The sequence below is a fragment of the Chenopodium quinoa genome, unplaced genomic scaffold, assembly GCF_001683475.1.
Source record: "Chenopodium quinoa cultivar QQ74 unplaced genomic scaffold, ASM168347v1, whole genome shotgun sequence".
NCBI lineage: Eukaryota > Viridiplantae > Streptophyta > Magnoliopsida > Caryophyllales > Amaranthaceae > Chenopodium > Chenopodium quinoa.
In genome coordinates, this window is record NW_018742484.1 from 2,581,387 (window position 1) to 2,603,269 (window position 21,883).

The 21,883-nt window shown below is 36.6% G+C and overlaps 1 protein-coding gene across 5 annotated transcripts; it reads left to right on the top strand.

The window, feature by feature from the left end:
- The first annotated feature begins 6,619 nt into the window (after nucleotides 1-6,619).
- Nucleotides 6,620-11,804, top strand: LOC110719380. Of its 5 annotated transcripts, XM_021898305.1 has the most exons (3): nucleotides 6,620-6,994; nucleotides 7,025-9,572; nucleotides 10,879-11,804. In XM_021898305.1, the coding sequence occupies exons 2-3, from the start codon at nucleotides 7,065-7,067 to the stop codon at nucleotides 10,942-10,944; spliced, it is 2,574 nt and encodes an 857-aa protein (XP_021753997.1). In that variant the 5' UTR covers nucleotides 6,620-6,994; nucleotides 7,025-7,064; the 3' UTR covers nucleotides 10,945-11,804. The 5 variants fall into 5 exon arrangements, with proteins under 5 accessions (XP_021753997.1, XP_021753996.1, XP_021753998.1 ...); XM_021898304.1 differs by having other exon boundaries at nucleotides 6,620-9,572; XM_021898306.1 differs by having other exon boundaries at nucleotides 6,620-9,549; nucleotides 10,876-11,062.
- Nucleotides 11,805-21,883: the final 10,079 nt, after the last annotated feature.

The window sequence follows — 21,883 nt, forward strand, 5'->3', positions numbered from 1 at the left end:
ACCTGCAGATGTGTTGCTTTATTCCTAAGACAGAGACCTTGATGTATGTGTTGACTTGACGGGGTCTTCTCCTTTAACACATTCTGGGTTGTCTGACTTTGTTCCTGGTCGTGTTGTGTCGGCTGCAACTCAGCGGAAGCAGGACAAGTATGGGGCGCGTTGCAAGACAATTGGCTATGGTTTTCTTCCTTTCTCCTTTACTTCGTTGGGGGAATTAGATAAGGATGATGTTGCGTTGCTGAAGCGGATTCAGGCGTTCACTAGGACTCAGGATATTGGTCCTCGTGCAGCTGCTCAAATTTTCAGCAGGATCGAGTTCTCTATATCTAGAGGAGTGGGGGCCCAGATTGTATCTCGGCTCCCCACTAATTTCTTGTAAATTGATTAACTTTGCTAGACCCTTGCGTGGTGTTAAGTTGCTTGGTGATCCTGTTAGTTCTGATTCCGGTTTTGGAGGTGAGCTTGTGATGCAGAGGGTGACCAAGACCATTGCGCTTATGGATAAGGTTGCGAAGCTTGATGATCCTTAGTGCGAGCTGTTGTTGCTTAGGGCTTGTACTGGAGTTTCTAAACTCTACTTTGCATTGCGTACTTGTCCTCCTAGTAATTTTGAGACGGCTCAGCGCACATTCGATGGAGCTCTTCGATCTTCCTTGGAGCGTATTGGTACTGCTTCAGGGCCTGGGTTTGGCGATTGGCAGTGGTGGCTTGCCACCTTGCCTTTTGCGTATGGCGGGCTTGGTGTTTATTCCGCAGGTGATGTTCATCGTTATAATTTTCTTGCTTCGCGGTTAAAGTCTATTGGGTTGCAGACAAGGCTTCTACGGCATGCTGGTGTTGTTGGCCTTGGTCGAGCCTTTAAGGATGTGTTGAGCTTGTTCAATAGAACGGTGGAGTCTAACATTATGAGTAATCCTAGTGAGGTCGCTGCCCCTAAACTCATGAAGAAATTGGCAAATATATATTTCACAAAGGTTACCGCTTCTGCAGAATCCGCCTTTTCTTTGTCTCATCGGCAATCTGCATTGTGGAAATCGCAGCAGGGAGATCACACCTCTTCTTGGCTTCGGGCGGTCCCTATTTCTGGGTTGGGTCAGACGATGAACGCAAAGACCTACCGATGTGTGTTGTGCTACCGAATGGGTGTTCCATTGTTCTCTATCTCGACGTCGTGCTCTGCTTGTTCTCGGGTTTTTACCAGGGATATTTTCGGTGATCACGCGGTGTCGTGTGCTGGTATTGTGGGTATTAAACATCGGCACAATGTTGTCCGCATACCCTTGTTGATATTTGCTACAAATCTGGGACTTCAGCAAGAAAGGAGGTTGACATAGGGTTGTTTGGAGGAAATGACGGGGCCCTCAGACCTGCAGATGTGTTACTTTATTCATGAGATCGTGGTCGCGATGTATGTGTGGACTTAAGAGGGTCTTCTCCTTTGACACAGACAGGGCTAAGCTATCTGACTGGACGGGTTGTGGCAGATGCGGCTCATCGGAAGCGGGTGAAGTATGAAGCTAGTTGTCGGCTGATTGGATATGGTTTCATTCCCTTCTCTTTTTCTTCGCTTGGGGAATTAGAGAAGGAGGTTGTTGTTCAAGCGGGTTCAGAGGTTCTCGGCGACGCAAGACATTAGGGCTCGTGCTGTAGCTCATATCTTCACTAGGGTAGGCTTTACTATAGCTAGAGGAGTGAGGATCCAGATTGTATCTCGGCTTCCCACTAATTTATTGTAGGTTGTATGACTTTGTCTGTTTTTGAGATATAATAATAATAATAATAATAATAATAATAATAATAATAATAATAATAATAATAATAATAATAATAATAAATAGGCTCAGTCTTTAGGAAGCTACTTTGATGGTCTCCAATTTGGTGTTGGAGTTTCTTCGGGAGGTGAGGCAATTCTACATGCTGTGAATCGGTTGATTGAGGATCGTGGTTCCGATGTGGGTCTTTCTATTTTATTGGTGGATTTTCAAAATGCCTTTAATCTAGTTAATCGTGTTGTCATGCTACGTGAAGTTCGTCGTCATTGTCCGGGCCTTTCGCGATGGGTTGAATTCTGCTACACTAATCCAGCTAGATTGTATTACAGGGACCACACCTTATGGTCATCTCGGGGGTGCAGCAGGGTGATCCCCTTGGTCCCCTGCTTTTTTCTTTGGTTTTACAGCCCCTAGTGTGTAAAATCCGAGACACTTTTGATGTATGTCTTCAGGCTTGGTATTTGGATGACGGTACTGTTATTGGTGACACGTTGGTGGTGGGGAAGGTTTTGCAGTTGATTATGGAGGACGGGCCTCGTTTTGGGTTACATCTTAACGTCGAAAAAACTGAAGTTTTTTGGCCTACAGAAGACCCTCGAAGCAAGCTTATGGGTGTCTTTCCACCTAATATTGCTCGACCCTTGCGTGGTGTTAAGTTGCTTGGTGGTCCCGCTAGTTATGATTCCGGTTTTGGAGGTGGCCTTGTGATGCAGAGGGTGACAAAGACCATTGCGCTTATGGATGGGGTTGCTAATCTTGATGATCCTCAGTGCGAGTTGTTGTTGCTTAGGGCTTGTACCGGAGTTTCCAAACTCTACTTTGCTTTGCGTACTTATCCCCCTAGTACTTTTGAGGTGGCTTAGCGCACTTTCGACGAGGCACTTCGATCTTCCTTGGAGCGTATCGTTGCTTCAGGGCCTGGGTTTGGCGATTGGCAATGGCGGCTTGCCACCTTGCCTTTTGCGTATGGCGGACTAGGTGTTTATTCCGCAGGTGATGTTCGTCATTATGCTTTTCTTGCTTTGCGGTTACAGTCTGCTTGGTTGCAGACACAACTTCTACAACATACTGGCGTTGTGGGCCTTGGTCGAGCATTTGAGGATGCGTTGGGCTTGTTCAATAGAACGGCGGAGTCTGACATTTTAAGTAATCCTAGTGAGGTCGCTGCCCCTAAACTCATGAAGAAATTGGCAGATATATATTTCACAAAGGTTACTTTATTCATGGGATCGTGGTCCTCAGACCTACTGATGTGTTACTTTATTCATGGGATCGTGGTCACGATGTATGTGTTACTTTATTCATGGGAACGGGGCCCTCAGACCTGCTGATGTGTTACTTTATTCATGGTATCGTGGTCACGATGTATGTGTTACTTTATTCATGGGAACGGGGCCCTCAGACCTGCTGATGTATTACTTTATTCATGGGATCGTGGTCACGATGTATGTGTGGACTTAACAGGATCTTCTCCTTTGACACAGACAGGCCTATCTGACTTTGTTCCTGGACGGGTTGTAGTTGATGTGGCTCATCGGAAGCGGGTGAAATATGAAGCTAGTTGTCGGCTGATTGGATATGGTTTCATTCCCTTTTCCTTTTCTTCGCTTGGGGAATTAGAGAAGGAGGATGTTGTGTTGCTGAAACGGGTTCAGAGGTTCTCGACGACGCAAGACATTGGGGCTCGTGCTGCAGCTCATATCTTCACTATGGTAGGCTTTGATATAGCTAGAGGAGTGGGGGCCCAGATTGTTTCTCGGCTTCCCACTAATTTATTGTAGGTTGTATAACTTTGTTTGTTTTTGAGATGATGATGATAATAATAATAATAATAATAATAACAACAACAACAACAACAACAACAACAACAATAACAACAATAATAAGTTTTAACTTCACTAAGTTTCAATCAGATTTAATAATTTCCAATCATTTCATAAAGTCTAATAAGTTCCAATCATGTTCAATCAAGTCTAAAAAGTATCAATTAAGTTCAGATAAGTTTAAGTCCAATCAGGACTGTTGACACCTAAATTTTGTTAATTTTTAAGTGTCAAATATATGTAAATAAGGAGATAATATCAATTAAATATTATATATTATCTTCGAAATCTTGTAGGCTATGTTATAATTATCTTGTACTTTACTCTATGACTCTTTATACAAAGAGGTCGTCGTTTCTAGGGTTTAATCAGACTCGGATGGAATAAGTCACAAATATTCCATCTCCTCCCTACTACCAAACATTGTAGGTATATAGTATGGAATAAGCAGACAAGGCCCCGTACTATAAACAAATATCAAAAGTCAAAACCCTAGCTAGCCCCTTTGGAGAGAGGAATCAAGAAATCTACAAGATTTTTTTTCTCTAAACTTATTTCATCCAAACTTATTTAATCTAAAATAAGTTAAGATAGGATGAAACAAACCAACATTTAGGCCCTATTCTATTCACCTTATTTTCACTGAGAAATAAAGGTACCTGATGATGATATAATATATACTCTAAAAATATATTTTTTAATATGTAATAACTAGTCAAAGATTACTGACCGAACACTCTAATCTATCTTCATAACTAACAGCTTATTGACAGCTAACAAGAGTAACAACTATCACCACAGCTAACACCTATCACCACAACTAACAACTACCTCCACAACTCTATTTTGCCGAACATTCCCTTATTGATCTTAATAATTTTTAAGAAAATTCAACTGTAGATGCAGTGGTGTAACCAGAAATTTTACATTTAGGGGGACAAGATCAAATATATACGAAGTATTTATTTATTTTGTCTAGAAATAAGTTTTATTCTCTCATTGCAAACTTATAATTTTTTTAATACTAAGCTATTATTTATCCTAACATATATATAACTGCTACATTTTTTTAAAAATAATTAAAAATAATTAAGAAAACTTTTTTTAAAAAAATTGTAAAATATTATTGTACATGCTAAGGGAACTTTGTTTTTTAAGAGGACATATTAAGATCCCAATATGGAGCAAGCCCACTAGCAAATATAAAGCCTAAAGCTAAAAAAATAATAATAGTTCACTAGGAATCGAACTCCAGTGTCACGATTCAATTTCTTTAGGACAAACCAGCTTAACTACAATGTATAAGCTATTTCTATATGCATAATAAGGTCTTATTTGGTTGCACTTCAATAATGGGAGAAATACAAATTCATGGGAAATGTATTTAAGAGTAGTTGTTTGATAGCAAAAATGTAGGAAGTGGAAATTCCTAAGGAATTTGGAATTCCTAAAAAACATGGCAATTAATTTCCCACACCCTACCTTGATCACTCAAACTTTCCACATGTATCTTAGGTGAAATTACATTATTGTCCTCAAAATTTTGGAAAAATTGTTCAAGTTATAATTATACATGGGTATTACATAAGTTAACCAAACAAAACATAGGAAACTAATTCATGGGAAATACGATTTCCTATATGTCAACCAAATACAATTTTAGTATTTCCTAGGCAATAAAATTTCCCATATTTTGTAACTTCCTATAGGCATTTAATTCCCATATGCAACAAATGAGGCCTAAATTTTTAACTAAATCATAAAGGAGGCCATGGCCTACCCCAACCCTTCCCCCTGATTCCGCCCCTGTGTAGATGGTAAGTCCACATACATACTGTTATAACATACTACATACACACAATAAGCTTTGAAATCTATAAAAATATTAGTTAACTTTAATTGGCTTTGCATTGTTGAAATACCTTATCTCTAATATACAAGCTATACGAAGTATCTATTCGTGATGCTTTTGAAAAAAATATGGATACGAGAATTACAAAAGACGATTTTATATTCTACGAAATATGAAGACATCTAAAACTTTGTTTTAAAGATACCAATTCCTAATACTCCATAGAATACATCCAAGCATAAAATACATAATATTCTCACTTGTGACAACCAACCCCCAAGTTGGGTCTCAAATAAATGATTATAATGGTATAATGAACAATAGAGGATAAACAAAGGCAAAAGAGCAAAAAATTGCCAAATTTGTGTATATTACCTACTCTTGAGGCTTTTGAAAACCCAAGGTTGGATTCCATGTAGATTTGGTAATACTTATTCAAACACAAAATTTTGCTCCTTCAACCTAATTGGTCAACACCAATACTACTTCCCAACCCCAACAAATATTGGTGGGATCACATTAAATTCCTAGGTTACCCCTTTTACATATACCCCTATTCAATATCACCGCATGAATAACAAGCCTCTATTAGGGAAATCCAATTTTGCTTGCCGAAGATGAATCTTTCCTATATCAATTTTTATTATTTTTTTAATAATATTACCTCCCTCAAAAAGTTGAATTTTTTAAAAATAAAACCAAAAAGGTATAAACAAACAAGAAGGGTGGATGGATCCCACATTTGAAAAAGAGATTTATTATTATTATTTTATTTTTTGTTTAATTATTTATTAAAAAAAATTTAAAAAATAATATTGGACTATTCTCCATTATCTGAGGGAGGGGCCCTCTTTCTTTTAACATGACCCCAACAATACCAACACAAAAAAAATGAACGATAAACAAAATAAAATAAAAATAAAAATAAAAAATACACTCATAGAATTTTCATTCTTTTATTTTACAATATATATTTAAATTCAAAAAAATAAAAGAAGCGCGTGAAGTTGAAACGCAGAGTGAGTGAGTGTACGGAGTAATGTCGTATAGTGAATTCGTACGTTGGACTTTGAGTATTGGTTTGAATAATCAAAGGAAATAAAAGTATAAATGTAACTCGTAACAACAAAGGCGCGTGAATTAAATTCTGAATTCTGAAACAATAAGGACTTCACAAACACAAACACTTAAACACAAAAAACACCCTTCTTTTTATTTATTTGATTTTCTCTCTCCTAGAATTTTCCCATTTTCTCTCTCCTCTCTAATTACCCATCACTCACTGCGAAACAACTTCGCCAAAAAATTTGCTGTAACAAACCCACCACCCTTCTCACGAAATTCACTGACTCTCTCCCATTTTTCAGATCATTCATTTCTTTCTTTCTTACTTTCTCTCTCCTCTTTTTTTGGTGGTGGTTGTTTTTTTCTATCTCCTGTTTTTTCTGTTTCTGTTATGGAGAATCGCCGGCGATGCAAACTCCGGCGAGTAGTAACGGTTTTTTCCGGGTGAATGTGTGGTTGACGGAATTCGTAATCTTCCTTTGAACAAGAACAACCCCAGAAAATAGGAATACAGTGTTTTTTTTTAGAGTGGTAGAAGAAAGAGAGAGATAAATGTCGGCCGCAGCGGGAAGCGCAGGGGAGACGGCGGGTGAGGAGGCGACGGCGAAGGCAGTGCATAAGAGGTATGAAGGGTTGGTGTTGGTGAGGAATAAGGCGATAAGGGGGAAAGGGGCGTGGTATTGGGCCCATTTAGAGCCGTTGTTGGTTCGTAACGCCGACACTGGATTGCCCAAGGCAGTGAAGTTAAAGTGTTGTTTGTGTGACACCATGTTTAGTGCTTCAAACCCATCTAGAACTGCCTCTGAACATCTTAAGAGGGGTACTTGTCCAAATTTCAGTTCTCCGACTACGCCCAGGCCTTTGTCGTCTGTTTCGCCACCACCACCTCCGGTCGGTGAGTCGCAGTCGCTGTGTTTGTCATCTGGTGGTGGTGGTGGTGGCGGAGGCGGAGGTGGTGGCGGAGGCGGAGGTGGTGGTGTTGGTAGTACTACTACGACGACGAATAACAGTACTGGGACTACACCACCGCCGCAGCAGTACAACCACCGGAAGAGGAGTTCTTCGTCGTCTTCCGGTGGTGGTAGTGCGGGAGGTGTTGGTGTTGGGGGTGTTCCGACCACACCCAATACCAACACCAACACTATGGGGAACACAAATGCCCCATATGTGGCTCCTATTAATGTGATTGACCCAGCTCGGTTCTCGGCCGAGATGGGTTATACAAGTGGTGGTGCATTGGTGGTTCACCAAGCCCTATCACAACAGCAGCAGCAAAATCAGGTGAATGTTCAGCAACAATTGGGGTTGGCGGGTGGTGGGGGAAGTGGTGGGAGTGGCGGAGGGAGAGGGGATGAAATGTCGGATGCTAGGGATACTTTTGAGAAGAGTATTAAGAAATTGAAGAGCCCTAAAGCATCACCCGGGCCTGCTTTAAGCAAGTCTCAAATTGAGTGTGCACTTGATTTGTTGAGTGATTGGGTGTATGAGTCAGGTGGGTCTGTGTCGTTTTCAAGCCTTGAGCACCCAAAGTTTAAGGCCTTCCTTAATCAAGTGGGTGTTCCTGAGGTTTCTAAGAGGGAGTTTTGTGGGTCTAGGTTGGATTTTAAGTACGAGGAGACTAGGAAAGAATCCAAGGCTAAGATAAGGGATGCTCCCTTCTTCCAAATTTCAACTGATGGGTGGAAGCCTAAGGGTAGTTTTGAGGAGAATTTGGTGAATCTGACTGTGAATTTGCCGAATGGTGTGAGTGTTTACCGGAGGGCGGTGTTTACGGGCGGTCAGGTGCCGTGTAAGTATGCTGAGGAAGTGTTGTGGGAGACAATGGCAGACATGTGTGGCAATGGTTTGCAGCAATGTGTAGGAATAGTAGCTGATAAGTTTAAGAACTCAGCATTGAAGAATTTAGAGAATCAGAATCAGTGGATGGTTAATCTTTCTTGTCAGTATCAGGCCTTTAATGGTTTGATCAAAGATTTCTATAGGGAGCTCCCTTTGTTTAAAAATGTTGCTGAGAACTGCCTTAAGCTTGCAAACTTTGTCAACAACAAAACCCAAGTGCGAAATAGCTTCCACAAGTACCAACTGAGAGAGTATGGTCTTGCTGGTTTGCTTCGAGTGCCTACGAAAGAGCTCGAAAATTTGAATTTTGAGCCTATTTATGCTTTGATTGAAGACATAATGAGCTCAGCTCGAGTGTTACAATTGGTACTCTTAGATGAATCTTACAAGATAGTATCAATGGAGGACCCAATTGCTAGGGAATTTGGGGAGATGATTCGAGATGTAGGGTTTTGGAATGACTTGGAAGCAGTGCGCTCATTGGTAAGATTGGTGAAGGAAATGGCTCATGAATTTGTGACTGATAGGCCTTTAGTTGGACAATGCCTTCACCTGTGGGAAGAGCTTAGGACTAAGGTTAAAGATTGGTGTGTCAAGTTCCACATTGCTGAAGCTCTCATCGAGAAGCTGATTGAAAGACGGTTCAGGAAGAACTACCATCCTGCTTGGGCTGCCGCTTACATTCTGGACCCCCTTTATTTGGTGAGGGACAGCAGTGGGAAGTACCTTCCACCCTTCAAATACCTGACACCCGAGCAAGAGAAGGATGTTGACAAGCTCATTACTAGACTGGTTTCGAGGGAGGAAGCACATATTGCATTAATGGAGTTAATGAAATGGAGGACTGAAGGGCTTGATCCTGTTTATGCACAAGCTGTTCAGTTAAGGGAGAGAGATCCCTCTTCTGGAAAGATGAAAATTGCCAATCCTCATGGCAGTAAGCTTGTTTGGGAAACTTATCTTCCAGACTTCAAGTCCCTCGGGAAGGTGGCTATTAGGCTTATCTTTCTTCATGCCACTGCTCGCGGTTTCAAATGTAATTCTTCATTCTTGAAATGGGTTCAAGCTCATGGTCGTTCGAGGTTGGGGATGGATAGGGCTCAGAAGATGATTTTCATTGCTGCTCATTCCAAACTGGATAGACGCGATTTCACTAGTGATGAAGACAAGGATGAAGAGCTTTTTGCATCGCCAACCGGTGAGGATGATGTCCTAAATGAGGTCTTTGTTGGTCCATGATATGTCTTCAATGCACTTTACATCTTCTTTTAGAAGTATAATCTCATAGCAGAATTTATTGAATTCTTTTAGCCACTTTATTACTCCTTCCACCTTTGTATTTTTGTCTCACACTCTGAAGATATTTTAGGGCACAGTATTGTGGTGAAAGGAGCTACTTACATTATTAGGGTTTCGAATTTTTGTATTTATTCTTATTGTTAGATGCCTTGAGTTATGATTTGCCCCTACCTGGCTATGACTTTCAGTCCATTAGATGTAGAAAAGATACTAGTTTTCTTTGTGAGGATTTCTTGGAGAGCAGGAAGAATGATGTAACCTTGGTTCTGTTGCTTTGAGTAATGATTTTTTCTAAGGGGGAATAGTTTTTCATTTCTCCTTTACATTATTCGAATTTCATTCATTGATCAGTTTACCTGTAAGTTGCAATGGTTCTGCTATCTACCATTTGTGGCACTGATTTGTTCATGTTCTTTTTAGAATTAAAATTTTTGGATCACAACTTATGTTAGTTTCATATCTCTTCTTGCTTAATCTGCATGTCGTCATGTCCACAACAGTGTTCTGGAATGTTCGCAACAAGCCATTACAACTGTCTTGTGTGATACTCTTCTTAATCTTGCTTTGTCTAGCTGACTTGTGCGGCCTAGTGCACTCTTTACCTTCATAATAATAATGGTTATTGCAAAATCTTCAAGTTAAAGGACCTTTGAGCTCTTAACTTAATCTTATGTCCTCTGTTTTTGGTGGTCTGCATCCTGTGAACATTTTGTGAATTCCATACTGCTTTGTCTTTGTTTAGAGTTTATCTTGTTCTTTCTAATTCGGCCAAAATTTTGACATCCATGTCTACTATTATTGTTAGATTTGTTGCCTTTTTCTTTCTTTTCAGACACATTTAGGGTTTCTGCTTATCCTGAACAGTGTGTGCTGATTACTGCTGATTCAGTGCTCTCTACTATCTGTAGACAATGTTGCTGCTTGATGATTCTCAGCTTATGCTTTGAATATATTCCTTAGCTTGCCTTGTTTCTGATAAGTAATATGTGGTTCAGTGGTTATACTGGGTGTCAATAAGCGAAGCATTTCTATATTGCTTATTCAATGCAGGCCATATGTTTCTTTTTCTAGCTTTTGGCTTTCTTCCTTACTGCACTTTATATTCATTCTTTTCCTGTACATTGTTTTTTAAATGTGGTATGATTTTTACATCAAAAGTTCTATAATTGATGAATAGTATGGACATATGCTGAGATTAACACTAATATTTATCTTTCATTTTTAGTAGCTGCAGCATCAGACGATGAAATTGTTGGACTTGGAATGCCTCCTTAGCCCGGTCAATAAACAGTAGGAGCTGCTGTATATCGTGGAGGAAGAATAAGCTGAAAAAGACTTGAGCAGCACAATAAACAGGAACTGCCAGATTCACTTTGTTTAAGGCGGCCTGTTGCTCTATCAATTTTTTAGATTTGGACGGAGACATGGTTTTTTAGGCATTGCAATGGATGCGAGAAGCAAAAAATCTTTATAGCTGGAGTTGCACTTGTTTTTGCTGGGTTCCATATCCTCTCCAAATGTTCTAGCTTTGTGTCTGCACAACACAGTGTGGAACCCCACCATAAAAGGAAGTGGGAGTCTTTTTTGAAGCTTTGGATGGTTGTTGTGGTTCATCAAAAAATGAAAAAAAAGTTAAGTTGGGTCATTACATCAAATCAATCTTTGAATTAGCTAGCTTCTGTTTGAAAACATTAAGCTTAAGTTCATGATGTTCATGCAAAAGATTGATTGGTTGATGCATCTCATCATAGTGTGTGATTACTGTTTGGCGGAGGACCCCAAAATGACGGAAAGACTGTCGGAAAGACACAAACAGAGGAGTGAAGCTGATAGAGATTTTGCAACAAATTTGATTTGAAGATCAGGATATGTGATATCAATCTGATAATTTTACAGGTGATAGGAAGGATTAGTCAATAATCTTAAGAGTAGGCATTTTAGTCCATGTACATTTGCTTCCATTTTAAGTTTGCAACTTTTTTTAGTCAGCTTCATTATTAACTTTGTGTCAATATTATTGTCATCTTCATTCTTTGTTAGTTAAGATGATGCATTTTTATGAAGTCTGATGTCATTCTAATTCTGATTTATGGACCTCTGTTTAGCTTTAGCTTCAATTTTGTTCATCTATTTGATTCTGTAGCATTCAGTAAACCAGACTTGAATTGTTACAGGAGCTGGCTAGCCGAGTATATTTGGTGTTTCCGGCTAAGAATACTGTATGAATTGCTCTTGCAGTTCTGCACAGGGTTTTCACACATTTTATGATGAAGTGAATTTGGTCAGTTTTTTTTAAAATATTTTTATATACTTTTGTAAGCAAACTTTGACAGGAATAATCTCAGATTTGTCCGGTCTCTTTTAATAATCCTAATTTTATGTTGGTTTAAAAATCAGAATAATCTAAATTTGGGAGAATTTTTGTCAAATCTGATGCCAATTATGTTAAGTTTTTTCCTGCATGAAAGTGGCACCAGAACACCCACTTGCTTTGGATGATTTTGTAAAGTTGCCTCAAAAGGCCAGACTTGGCATTATTTTCGTTTGAGGATATTGCTATTGCCTTTTTTTTTTTTTTTTTTACTTGTAACATATTGCTATTCTGGAAACACTATTTATTGCGTAGATTAGAGAATTTTAGCAGTCAATTACTCCGTAATTTATAATTTTATATCACTTGAACACCAATAAGAACAGATTGGGTCTATAAGGTTGTCAATTTTTTATTTTTTTTATTTTTTAATTAAAGTGTTTAATTTATTGTTCAGAATATGTGCCAACACTGCCAATAGTGTACTTTGTATGTTATAAGTTAAAAAAAAAAATAGAAAAAATGATTAATGGTCATTTTTGCCATTTATTTTTTTTTGGGTAATACCCATTATATTATTTTTCAAAAGGGCATTAATCCATTTTTTTAGGAGGCTTAATACTTGTGTAAATGGGTTGAAGTAAGCTATTTTGGGTTGAAAATTTTACCCAACCTAATGCATTTAATTATACTTGGTATGATTTATTCTTATCATTGAAAATCCCAATCCAACATTACAATTTATATCTCATGATTGTTGCTGTCAATGTTGATTATAGTGTTGTTTTAAAGAAGATGATGATGATAATAACCTTTCAAAAATTTCAAATCAAATTAAGTTTTATAAAATCATATTATAGATTCGATTAGACAAGGAAAAGAAGAAATACAAATTAAAAACGTACCAAATTTGGTCAACATACTCGTTCATTTTTCGCCTATCTATATTTGGTATCACTAAATCTGAATATACGAAAAATGGATATGCAACCTTAAAAACAATTTTTTTTAACATAAATTAAATATCAATTACACTAATCCATACGTATTTTTTTTTTTTTTTACATATTCCTACTTATTTCATTTGTAAATGTATTTAATGATTTTATATAGTCCTTGTAGCTATATGTGTCATAGTCATAAATAAACATATCATCATCATGTATAAATACAATTCATTTAAAAAAAAATTCCTTTTGTATCAATCTCATTAACTCAATTGTTTTTTTACAAAGTTCGTGCTAAGCATATCAATGTTATTGATCTCTATATCACCCTATCGGTTCTTGCAAATAAGATAAATTTCGACACAAAATTGTAATTCTAATTTCCTTGCATTAAAAATAATGTTTTGTTCTCCTTGCTTTATAAAATACGTGTACTACATTTAAGGCTAACATAAATGAAATTCGGTCGAAGAAAAATAAATAATTTATGTATATTGAAATGTAAGGATATACGAGTACTAGCTTTCACTACTTTCAAAATGAAGATAAAATAAAGATTTTTTTTTCTTGTAAGAATGATAAATTCAATTCCTATATTGCCAAAAAGTATGATAAGAATAGTGATTACTAATTAGTAATGATGAAGTTCATGTGTTGATAGAGTAGACATAATTTCTGTATCTAGTTACTTGTAATTATTCATCCCGGTGATTGGGATGGACAAATTATGAGTAATTTTAGATTGAGACATTTGAGTGGTTGCAATCAATAATAATAATTATTATTATTATTACTTGTAATTATTTTCTTACTGTACTAAAAAAAAGGGTAAATTTTCAAAATTTTTTTTTTTTTTTTTTTTTTTTTTCCTGTAGTACTTGAGTAACCTTTTTTCTTCATAAAAAACTCCCATCAAATGCGCGCGAATAAGAGTTGGATTTACATTTTCTAGAACGTTTACTAGAGACTAAATTCTCCAATTTGATCAGTAATCATGTACTTACTCTAGTGGTCATTAGTCAGAACTTTTAACTCATTCTCTGTCCCTATCCCTTGTGGTGAGAGAAAATATTGCCTATAGTAGGAAAGATAATTTGTATATTTTACAAAAAAAATTAATTATTTTTTAAGTTTTGTTGAAAAATTATTTAGAATTTTGGCAATTATAAATAGTAGTACAACTTATTTTATGACATGATATAAGAGAGAATCAAAACTTTAAAAAATTAAACTTTTGTAATGATTTTTACACTATTAGAATTGTTTTTACACTTTTCTTTATGAGAGTATACTTTATTAATTTTTTCTAATTTTTTTTATCACTTAAAGGAAAAAGTGTAAAATTCTATCAAATTAAAGAGGATCATACATCAATTTCTACTTATAGACATAAAACACATGACACATGCCCTTTCCATTAAATTCTAAATAGATAATTACTTTTAACTTTTAACATCAAGCTTTTCAAACTTTAATATTACTCATAAGTGAAATTTATACACAAAATTCAACATCCAACAAACTAATGACTTAATTTCTTTTTTTTTTTTTTCACCAATGTACCAAACCTTGGATACAATGCAATAAATATACACCATAAAATGTTGTGTGAAAATTACAAGCCCTAATTAATGGGAACATGTATAATTATATTATTGATAGGTTGATTTATTTTATTGGCGTGTCTTTAATTTTTATACAATATTATGTTAGTGCGTTTAAGCTGTAAAGGAGCAACGATAGCTATGGAAATCGAGTTTGAGAATTTGACCAAATACAGTATTGTGGATTAATTTCATTTTGTGTTATGAGTGCGATTTCTAACACTTTACCAATTAAATTAATTTACACCGCATTTTCGTGCCATCACTACACTACATGAATACATTCTATCAACACAAAGTCACAAACCAATGTGCTTGATTGTATTCCTAACAAGAATACAACCATAGTTTCCAACTCTTATAATTCTCAAATATAATTACCCCACCCACCAAGACAAGGGAAAATTAAACAGTGAAAAGGTGAAGAATCAAAATGGGGTTATCTTTAAATCTTTTTTCAATTTATTTGGTAGAGAGAAGAGTAGAAAATTAAAGTAGAATTATTGAAATATGAAAAAAAAAGTATAATTATAGAGGGAAAAGCTAGTTGTATAGGAAGAGAAATGATATGAAGGGGGGGTCGTCGTCTAATTACTCTTCATTTTAGTGGAAGGACACGATTTTCTTGTCGGCAAATTAAAGCTAAGGGTTTTAGTAAGCTGACTGCTTACCTACTAAAGTTTATACATATGTAAGTAGTATTGCATCAATTACATCAACATTTTTGTTTAAAGCCAAAAGGAGGGGATATAATCATTAGTGTAAGGACGACACATACTTACTTATCTCTCTTTTCTACAAGAATCTTTGCCTCTCCCAATGCTTTCTATACCCTTTACATTTTCCGTTTATCATAATCGCAATGTTAAAATTTTACACTATGCAGATCACACATATAACACACATCTTCAATGTTTTTTTGTGTTAATTAAGAAATAGTAAAATAGATTTTTGCGTGAGATCATCATATAAGTAAATTTGTCTTGATATAGCTCTCCGATGTTTTTTTTGTGCTAAGAAATAGTAAAATAGATTCATGTGTGAGATCATATTATTTATTTTGTCTGTTTTTTTTTTGATAAATTAAAATTTTATTACCAAAAAAGAGCAAGTAAACAATACAACTTACAAAAAGCTAGCTAAGTTGTACCCCCCAACTACACAAGCCTCAAAAGGGCAACCAAACACCTAAAGTTCTTAACAAAATGTAGCCACCTTCTAGGAAGGGTTCTACATAAAATTAAGAACATCACTACTAGACTCAGGGAAACAGGCCACCTTCTAAAAAGGGTGCCTGAACCCAGGACCACACAAAGCAAGACAAACCAAATCTAGCAATTACAAGATCAAAACATTTCTGTCACTAGCAGGACATCTACACGCAATATTAAAGATAATATCATTTACAGCACAATCAACAGGCTTACAACTACCCTTAAAAATAGTACTATTCCTCTAAATCCATATACAGTGAACAGTTTCTGCAAAAGCCATCAAGAGCAGCCTAACTTTTGTTCTGTTCTTCTTGTAGTATTGCTGCATCCAATAAACTTCTTCTGAGAATCCCTAAACATGCCTGTAGCACTTCAATCTATTCAAGATAGCCTTCCAAACCTTCCTAGAGTAATCACAAGAAAAGAACAAGTGTTGCACTGACTCATTTTCCTGCAAACAGAGAAGACATACAGGGTCATAGTACACATTCCAGGAAATTAACCTATCTTTTGTCAGCAGCCTATTCCATAAAGCAAGCCACAACATAAAAACACATTTTGGTGATGCATTATTGTTGCAGATTAACCTTTTCCATTCCATTTTTGGTCTCTGGGTCTGATAAGCCTATATAGCTTACTAATCTTCATAGAATTGCCATGGATGACAGAGCTCCAGCCTCCCAAATTATCAATAATATTCCTGCACTACAAAATTTTCTTTAGAACCCAATAACATTTCTTAGGAACAGGGAAATCCCAACATTGTCTATGTTTTGAAATAACATACATTAACCCACTTAACCCATAAGCTATCAGCTTTATGAGCTAAATCCCAGAGAAGCTTGGTGATTGTTGTCTTATTCCAATCAGTGAGAGAAAGAACATTCCAACCCCTACTCACCTTGGGAAAGCAAACTGTATCCCAAGCAACTAAAGCCTTTTTAGAGAAAGTAGAGCTCTCAGTCTAGAAAAAAGCCCTAAACCTTGCTTCAATTTCCCTAAAAATTTTCTTAGGCAAGATAAAGATCTGAGCCCAATATGTCTGAATCCCAAAGAGCACCCCTCTAACTAGTTGAAGTCTTCCAGCATATGAAAGGTGCCCAGCAGTCCACCCATTAGTTCTTGCAGTCACTCTCTCCACTAAGGGTCTACATTGAGCAATAGTGAGCTTCTTAAGGGAAAGAGGGACACCAAGGTACTTAAAAGGGATAGTACCTTATCCCACCCCAATAGCCTGAACTAAAGTCTGTTGTTCATCTTTAAAGATACCACTAAAGAAAACCTCACTCTTGTCAAGATTAGCAGACAAACCAAAAGTTGCAGAAAGCTTACTGAAGGCTTGAAAGAGCAATTGAACCTAAGCAAGGCCAAGCATGACAAACATTAATAGGTCATTAGCAAACATCAAATGTGTGAGGGATAATTTCTCACATCTAGGATGGAAATTGAAGTCAAGCTTCATAGACAGTTCATGTAAACACCTAAAGAGATATTCCATCCCAATGGCAAAAAGGAAAGGAGACATAGGGTCACCTTGTCTCAGCCCTTTCCTAGCACTAAAAGGAGGGGTAGGAAACCCATTTATCAGGATAGAAAAAGAGACTGAAGTGATACATCCCATTATCCAATCTGTAAATCTCCTTGGGAACCCCAATTCATCAAGAATAGTCTTTAGAAAACACCACTCAATAGAGTCATATGCTTTCTTGAGATCAACCTTCACCATGCATCTAGGTGTAATATGTTTTGAGAGTAGCCTTTAATGAGTTCAGTTGCCAGAAGAATATTATCATCTATATGCTTGCCAGGAATAAAACCAGCTTGGGAATCATCAACAACTTCCCCAATAACCTGAGTTAACCTTGTAGTAATCACCATAGAGATGAGCTTGTAACTCACAATGTAGTAGGCAATGGGCCTATATTATTTCACATAAGTAGGATTAGGAATCTTAGGGACCAAAGTCACCGTTGTACAGTTCCATTCCTTTTGCATAACACCTTTATCAAAGAAATCTAAAACCCTAGCATAAACATCATTCTTGATCTCAGGCCAAACCTTCTTGAAAAAGTAGGAATTGAACCCATCAATACCCGGAGCCTTGTTATCATCAATGTTATTCAAAGCCATATCAATCTCATCATGAGAAACAGGAGCAATTAGAAAATTCTGAGAGCTAACAGTCAACTGTCTCCCTCTTCTCAAAGTTACCATATCAAGAGCAGGAAGTAAAGCATTTGTAGACTCCAACAAGGTCTTATAAAAATTACAAATCTCTGCAGTTACCTGAGCTGGTTCTTTCAAGTGATCCCCATTCTCAGCATAGATAGTATCAATCCTGTTTCTAGCTTGTCTTTGTTTCATAGCAGAAAAGAAATAATGGTTGTTACTATCATCAAGCTTCACCCAATCAATTCTTCACTTTTGCTTGTAAATACTTTCCTGAATACTATTCTAGTGCTTAACTTTTTGAATAGCATTAACTTCCATATCAAGTAAACCTCTGTCATCAACATTCCTGGTTAATTCCTGTTGGATTTGTTCTAGTTCAGTCTTAGCAGCTTCAATTTTCTCATCAACATTCCCAAAATGCTTCATATGCAAAGACTTAAGAGCAGTTTTAACCCTCTTTAGTTTGTACCAAACTGTTTGCATAGCATTACTAGAAGTATAGCCTTTCCAAGCTAAACACTCTTAACAGTGTCTAAGAAATGCTCATGCTGAGATAAACAATTGAGAAATCTAAAAGGCCTACCCCTATCAGGAGGAGCAGGAGTAATCTCAAAAAGTAAAGGACTATGATCAGACATAGCAGGAGAAAGATAGTGAGCCTCAACACGACTCAAGTTGTCTAGCCAGGCTTGGTTAACCAAACCTCTATCAATTCTATTATAAGTAATAGGCAGAAGTTGCTTTACTATTCCATGAATAGAAAGCTCCTTTACTTTTAATTTCAACAAATTCCATCTCATCAATGAATCTCTGAAAATCTTTGACCTCATAATCAAAGACTGGATTACCATTCAATCTGTCATTAGTATGCAGAACAATATTAAAGTCTCCAGCAGAAACCCAAGGATTCTGCTGCAAATTTAAACCTTTAATTCCCTCCCACAACTAAGCTCTGTCATGAATAGAGTGAAGACCATATATCACTGTGAATATAATCTGAGAAGAGAGGTCTCTATGGAAAATAGAGCAGTGTATGAATTGTTCATGAATAGTAATAGGCACAAGAGTAATAATGTCAGAATTCCAGCCAAGCCAAATCCTACATCTCTGAGAGCAGCTATAAAGGAGTGGCAATTTTCTTTGCAATTTGCATTTGTTGACTTGCTTGACTTTTGTTTCCAGTAACCCAATTACATCAACTGAATGTTTCTTAAGTATCCTTTTAACATTAGCTACCCTGTCAGAGGCATTCAGACCTCTGACATTCCAGGTAAGAAGAATCATGATTCAGAAGGGGGATTAACCTCACCCCCAACAGGAACAGTCTGATTCTCTGTCAATAATCCTTCAGTTTCATCTTCTAAAAACACCATATATGTGTTAGCATTGGTAATGCCAGAGACAGTATGTTTAGTGCCATGACTCTTATTCTTCTTCCTTATCACCCTCCATCCTTCATCCGAGTTAGCTTGGTGTACTGTAAGGCCTGGAGTGATGATAAAAATACTATGATTAACAGCTTTCTCAGAGATAATAGGGATAGGCACAACATTTTGAGTTTTAGCAACCCATACTTGCTTAGCTTTTGGAGCATCCTGCTTCTTTTGAGCCTCAGATTTTGGGTGAGTAATAGGCATAGAACAATCATGTCCAGCCTTGTTACACTTTTCACAAAAGGGTGGTGTCTAATCAAACACAACCTTTTGTTCAAATAGCTCCCCAATTGGGCTTTCAATCCAAACACTAGAAGGCAAAGCCTTAGTGATATCCACCTCGATTAACAACCTAGCAAAAGATACTCTTAACTGTCTTGATGTGCATTAATCTGCATAGATGGGAACCCCTAACACACTTTCAATTCTGCTAAGAGTTTCAGCCCCCCCAGCAATTCAGAGGCAAGTTAGGTAGTTTCACCCACAAAGGAACTGTTCTAAGGATTTCAGCATTGAAATTAAATTTTTCAGACCACGGCTTAACTATAGTTGGTTTCCCAAAGAACATATGGGGTCCATCACTCATTATAGCATTCATATCATCCAAATTTTGCAAATTGACAATAAAATATCCATCATCATGCCAGAAGATTTCAGGTTTCAAAACATTGCTCCAATTTTCAAAAATGTACCTGTGCATAGCAGCTATGGTTGGGTAGTATCCGACTACATAGAACACAATTGCATTTCTTCATTTAATGTTACCCTGCTCCAATTCAACACTCTGCAACTGAGCCACATAAACTTCCCCTAAAATACCCCCTTCCATAAACTACTATTCTAAGCTTGATTATCCTGCACAGGTTGTTCAGGAGGTTGTTCTTCACTTGCAGAAACTCTCACAATAGCAATCAATGAAGAATCGGGTCTGGAATCCAATGGAACAATAACCGGAGAAACCCTAGTTACTGTTCGATTGGAGTTCCTAGCAATGGATCCAAAATTGATCCCATGGCAAGCTGCAATCACTTCAGCGTCACTTCTGGGTATCAAGCCAACTGAGGGATGAATTGTACCAGGAGCTGGAGTTACAAGTTCATCGACTTCATCAATGGAACCCGGAATGAAAGAAGTTCCAGAATTCCGCAATTGTTCTAGGAAATGCATCAGCAGGAGCTAAATTAGTCTGAGGTTTAGTGTTTTGAGGGATTGGGGTGGCTTGCTTCTTCTTTCGAGCCATTGAAACCAATTGAGCTGTAGAAAAACTGGCAAAGTCAATTCACCATGGAAGGAGAGAGAAGAGAGAAAAGTCAACACTCGGTCAAACCCTCCTAGCCTATTTATTTTGTCTTGATAGAGCTCTTCGATGATTTTTTGTGTTAAGAAATAGTAAAATAGATTCATGTTTGAGATCATATTATTAGATTTGTCTTGATATATAATTTCATAATATGTATTAATTTTTTTACCTAAAAAACAATTAAAAATATTAATAGTATAAGATTTACACTACTAGCAAGTGTAAACTCCAAACATTGCAATTAAATAACAACGGATGGAGAAAGTATATATGTCATTCTAAGTTGAAATGGTCCTTAATAAAAACAGCCTGTTCATTCACATTCTTGTATAAAATCTACCTTGTATTGTAAGTGGTCCTAATATGATGTAGATTATTTTGTGTCCTTAGATTTATTTTAACTCTTCTGTGCATTTTCCTCAATTTGATAATAATCTCGTGCTTGTGTGTTCGATTAGAATAAATTTGGTTCACCAAATCATTTAAAATGTGTCTATGTATAAACATACACATAGTGACATAGTGGTAAGTTGTATGGTTTTCAAAAGTCAGATTGGATAAGATGAGGCTTATATTATACTACCTCCGTTTTTTTAATTAGTTGCCACATTATGACTTTAGCACTATTCACACACTTTTCTTTGACCGTGTTTTGTGATTTATTCGTAATGAAAAATATAGTTATGTAGGGTCTTGTTAGATTCGTCACAATATATATTTTCAAAATACCAACTTTTTATTATTTTTCTTTTTTGGTAATTAAAGATATTAATGGTTGAATTTGTGCATTAGCAAACGTGACTAAAGAAATGTGTCAACTAAAAAGAAACGGAGGAAGTATAGGTTAAAATCACGAGATTAGTCATATTTTGATGACAATATGAGGAACAACCTTGGTGGTTCAAGTTGTGCTTAAGCCTATATCTTAGGGTGTGATTGTGTGAAGGTCAACTTAGTTCATATATGTATTAAAAAAAAAAGTTCATATATGTTACAATAACTTCTGATTATAAAGTTTATAATAAATTCCTAAAAGGGGCATTAACTAGTAATAATCTAAAATGCACTCACACTTGTGCACCGGTTATAAACGTTGTGTTTAATCCAAAAAATTACCACTGTATTTTTTTCATAGATAAAATAAATTTTAATAAGTTAAATATAATCTAATAGAATACGTACGCATCTAGGGCCTTGATTTCTTCAGTTTAAACATATATATAATCATCAAATTTTGATCATTAATAATCAA

What these genes read in the sequence shown, in the direction of transcription:
- LOC110719380 (XM_021898304.1), top strand. Translation starts at nt 7,065, where the DNA reads ATGTCGGCCGCAGCGGGAAGCGCAGGGGAGACGGCGGGTGAGGAGGCG. An exon ending in AGGATGATGTCCTAAATGAG is followed by an intron (nt 9,573 to 10,878) that starts GTCTTTGTTGGT and finishes CATTTTTAGTAG; the next exon opens with CTGCAGCATCAGACGATGAA.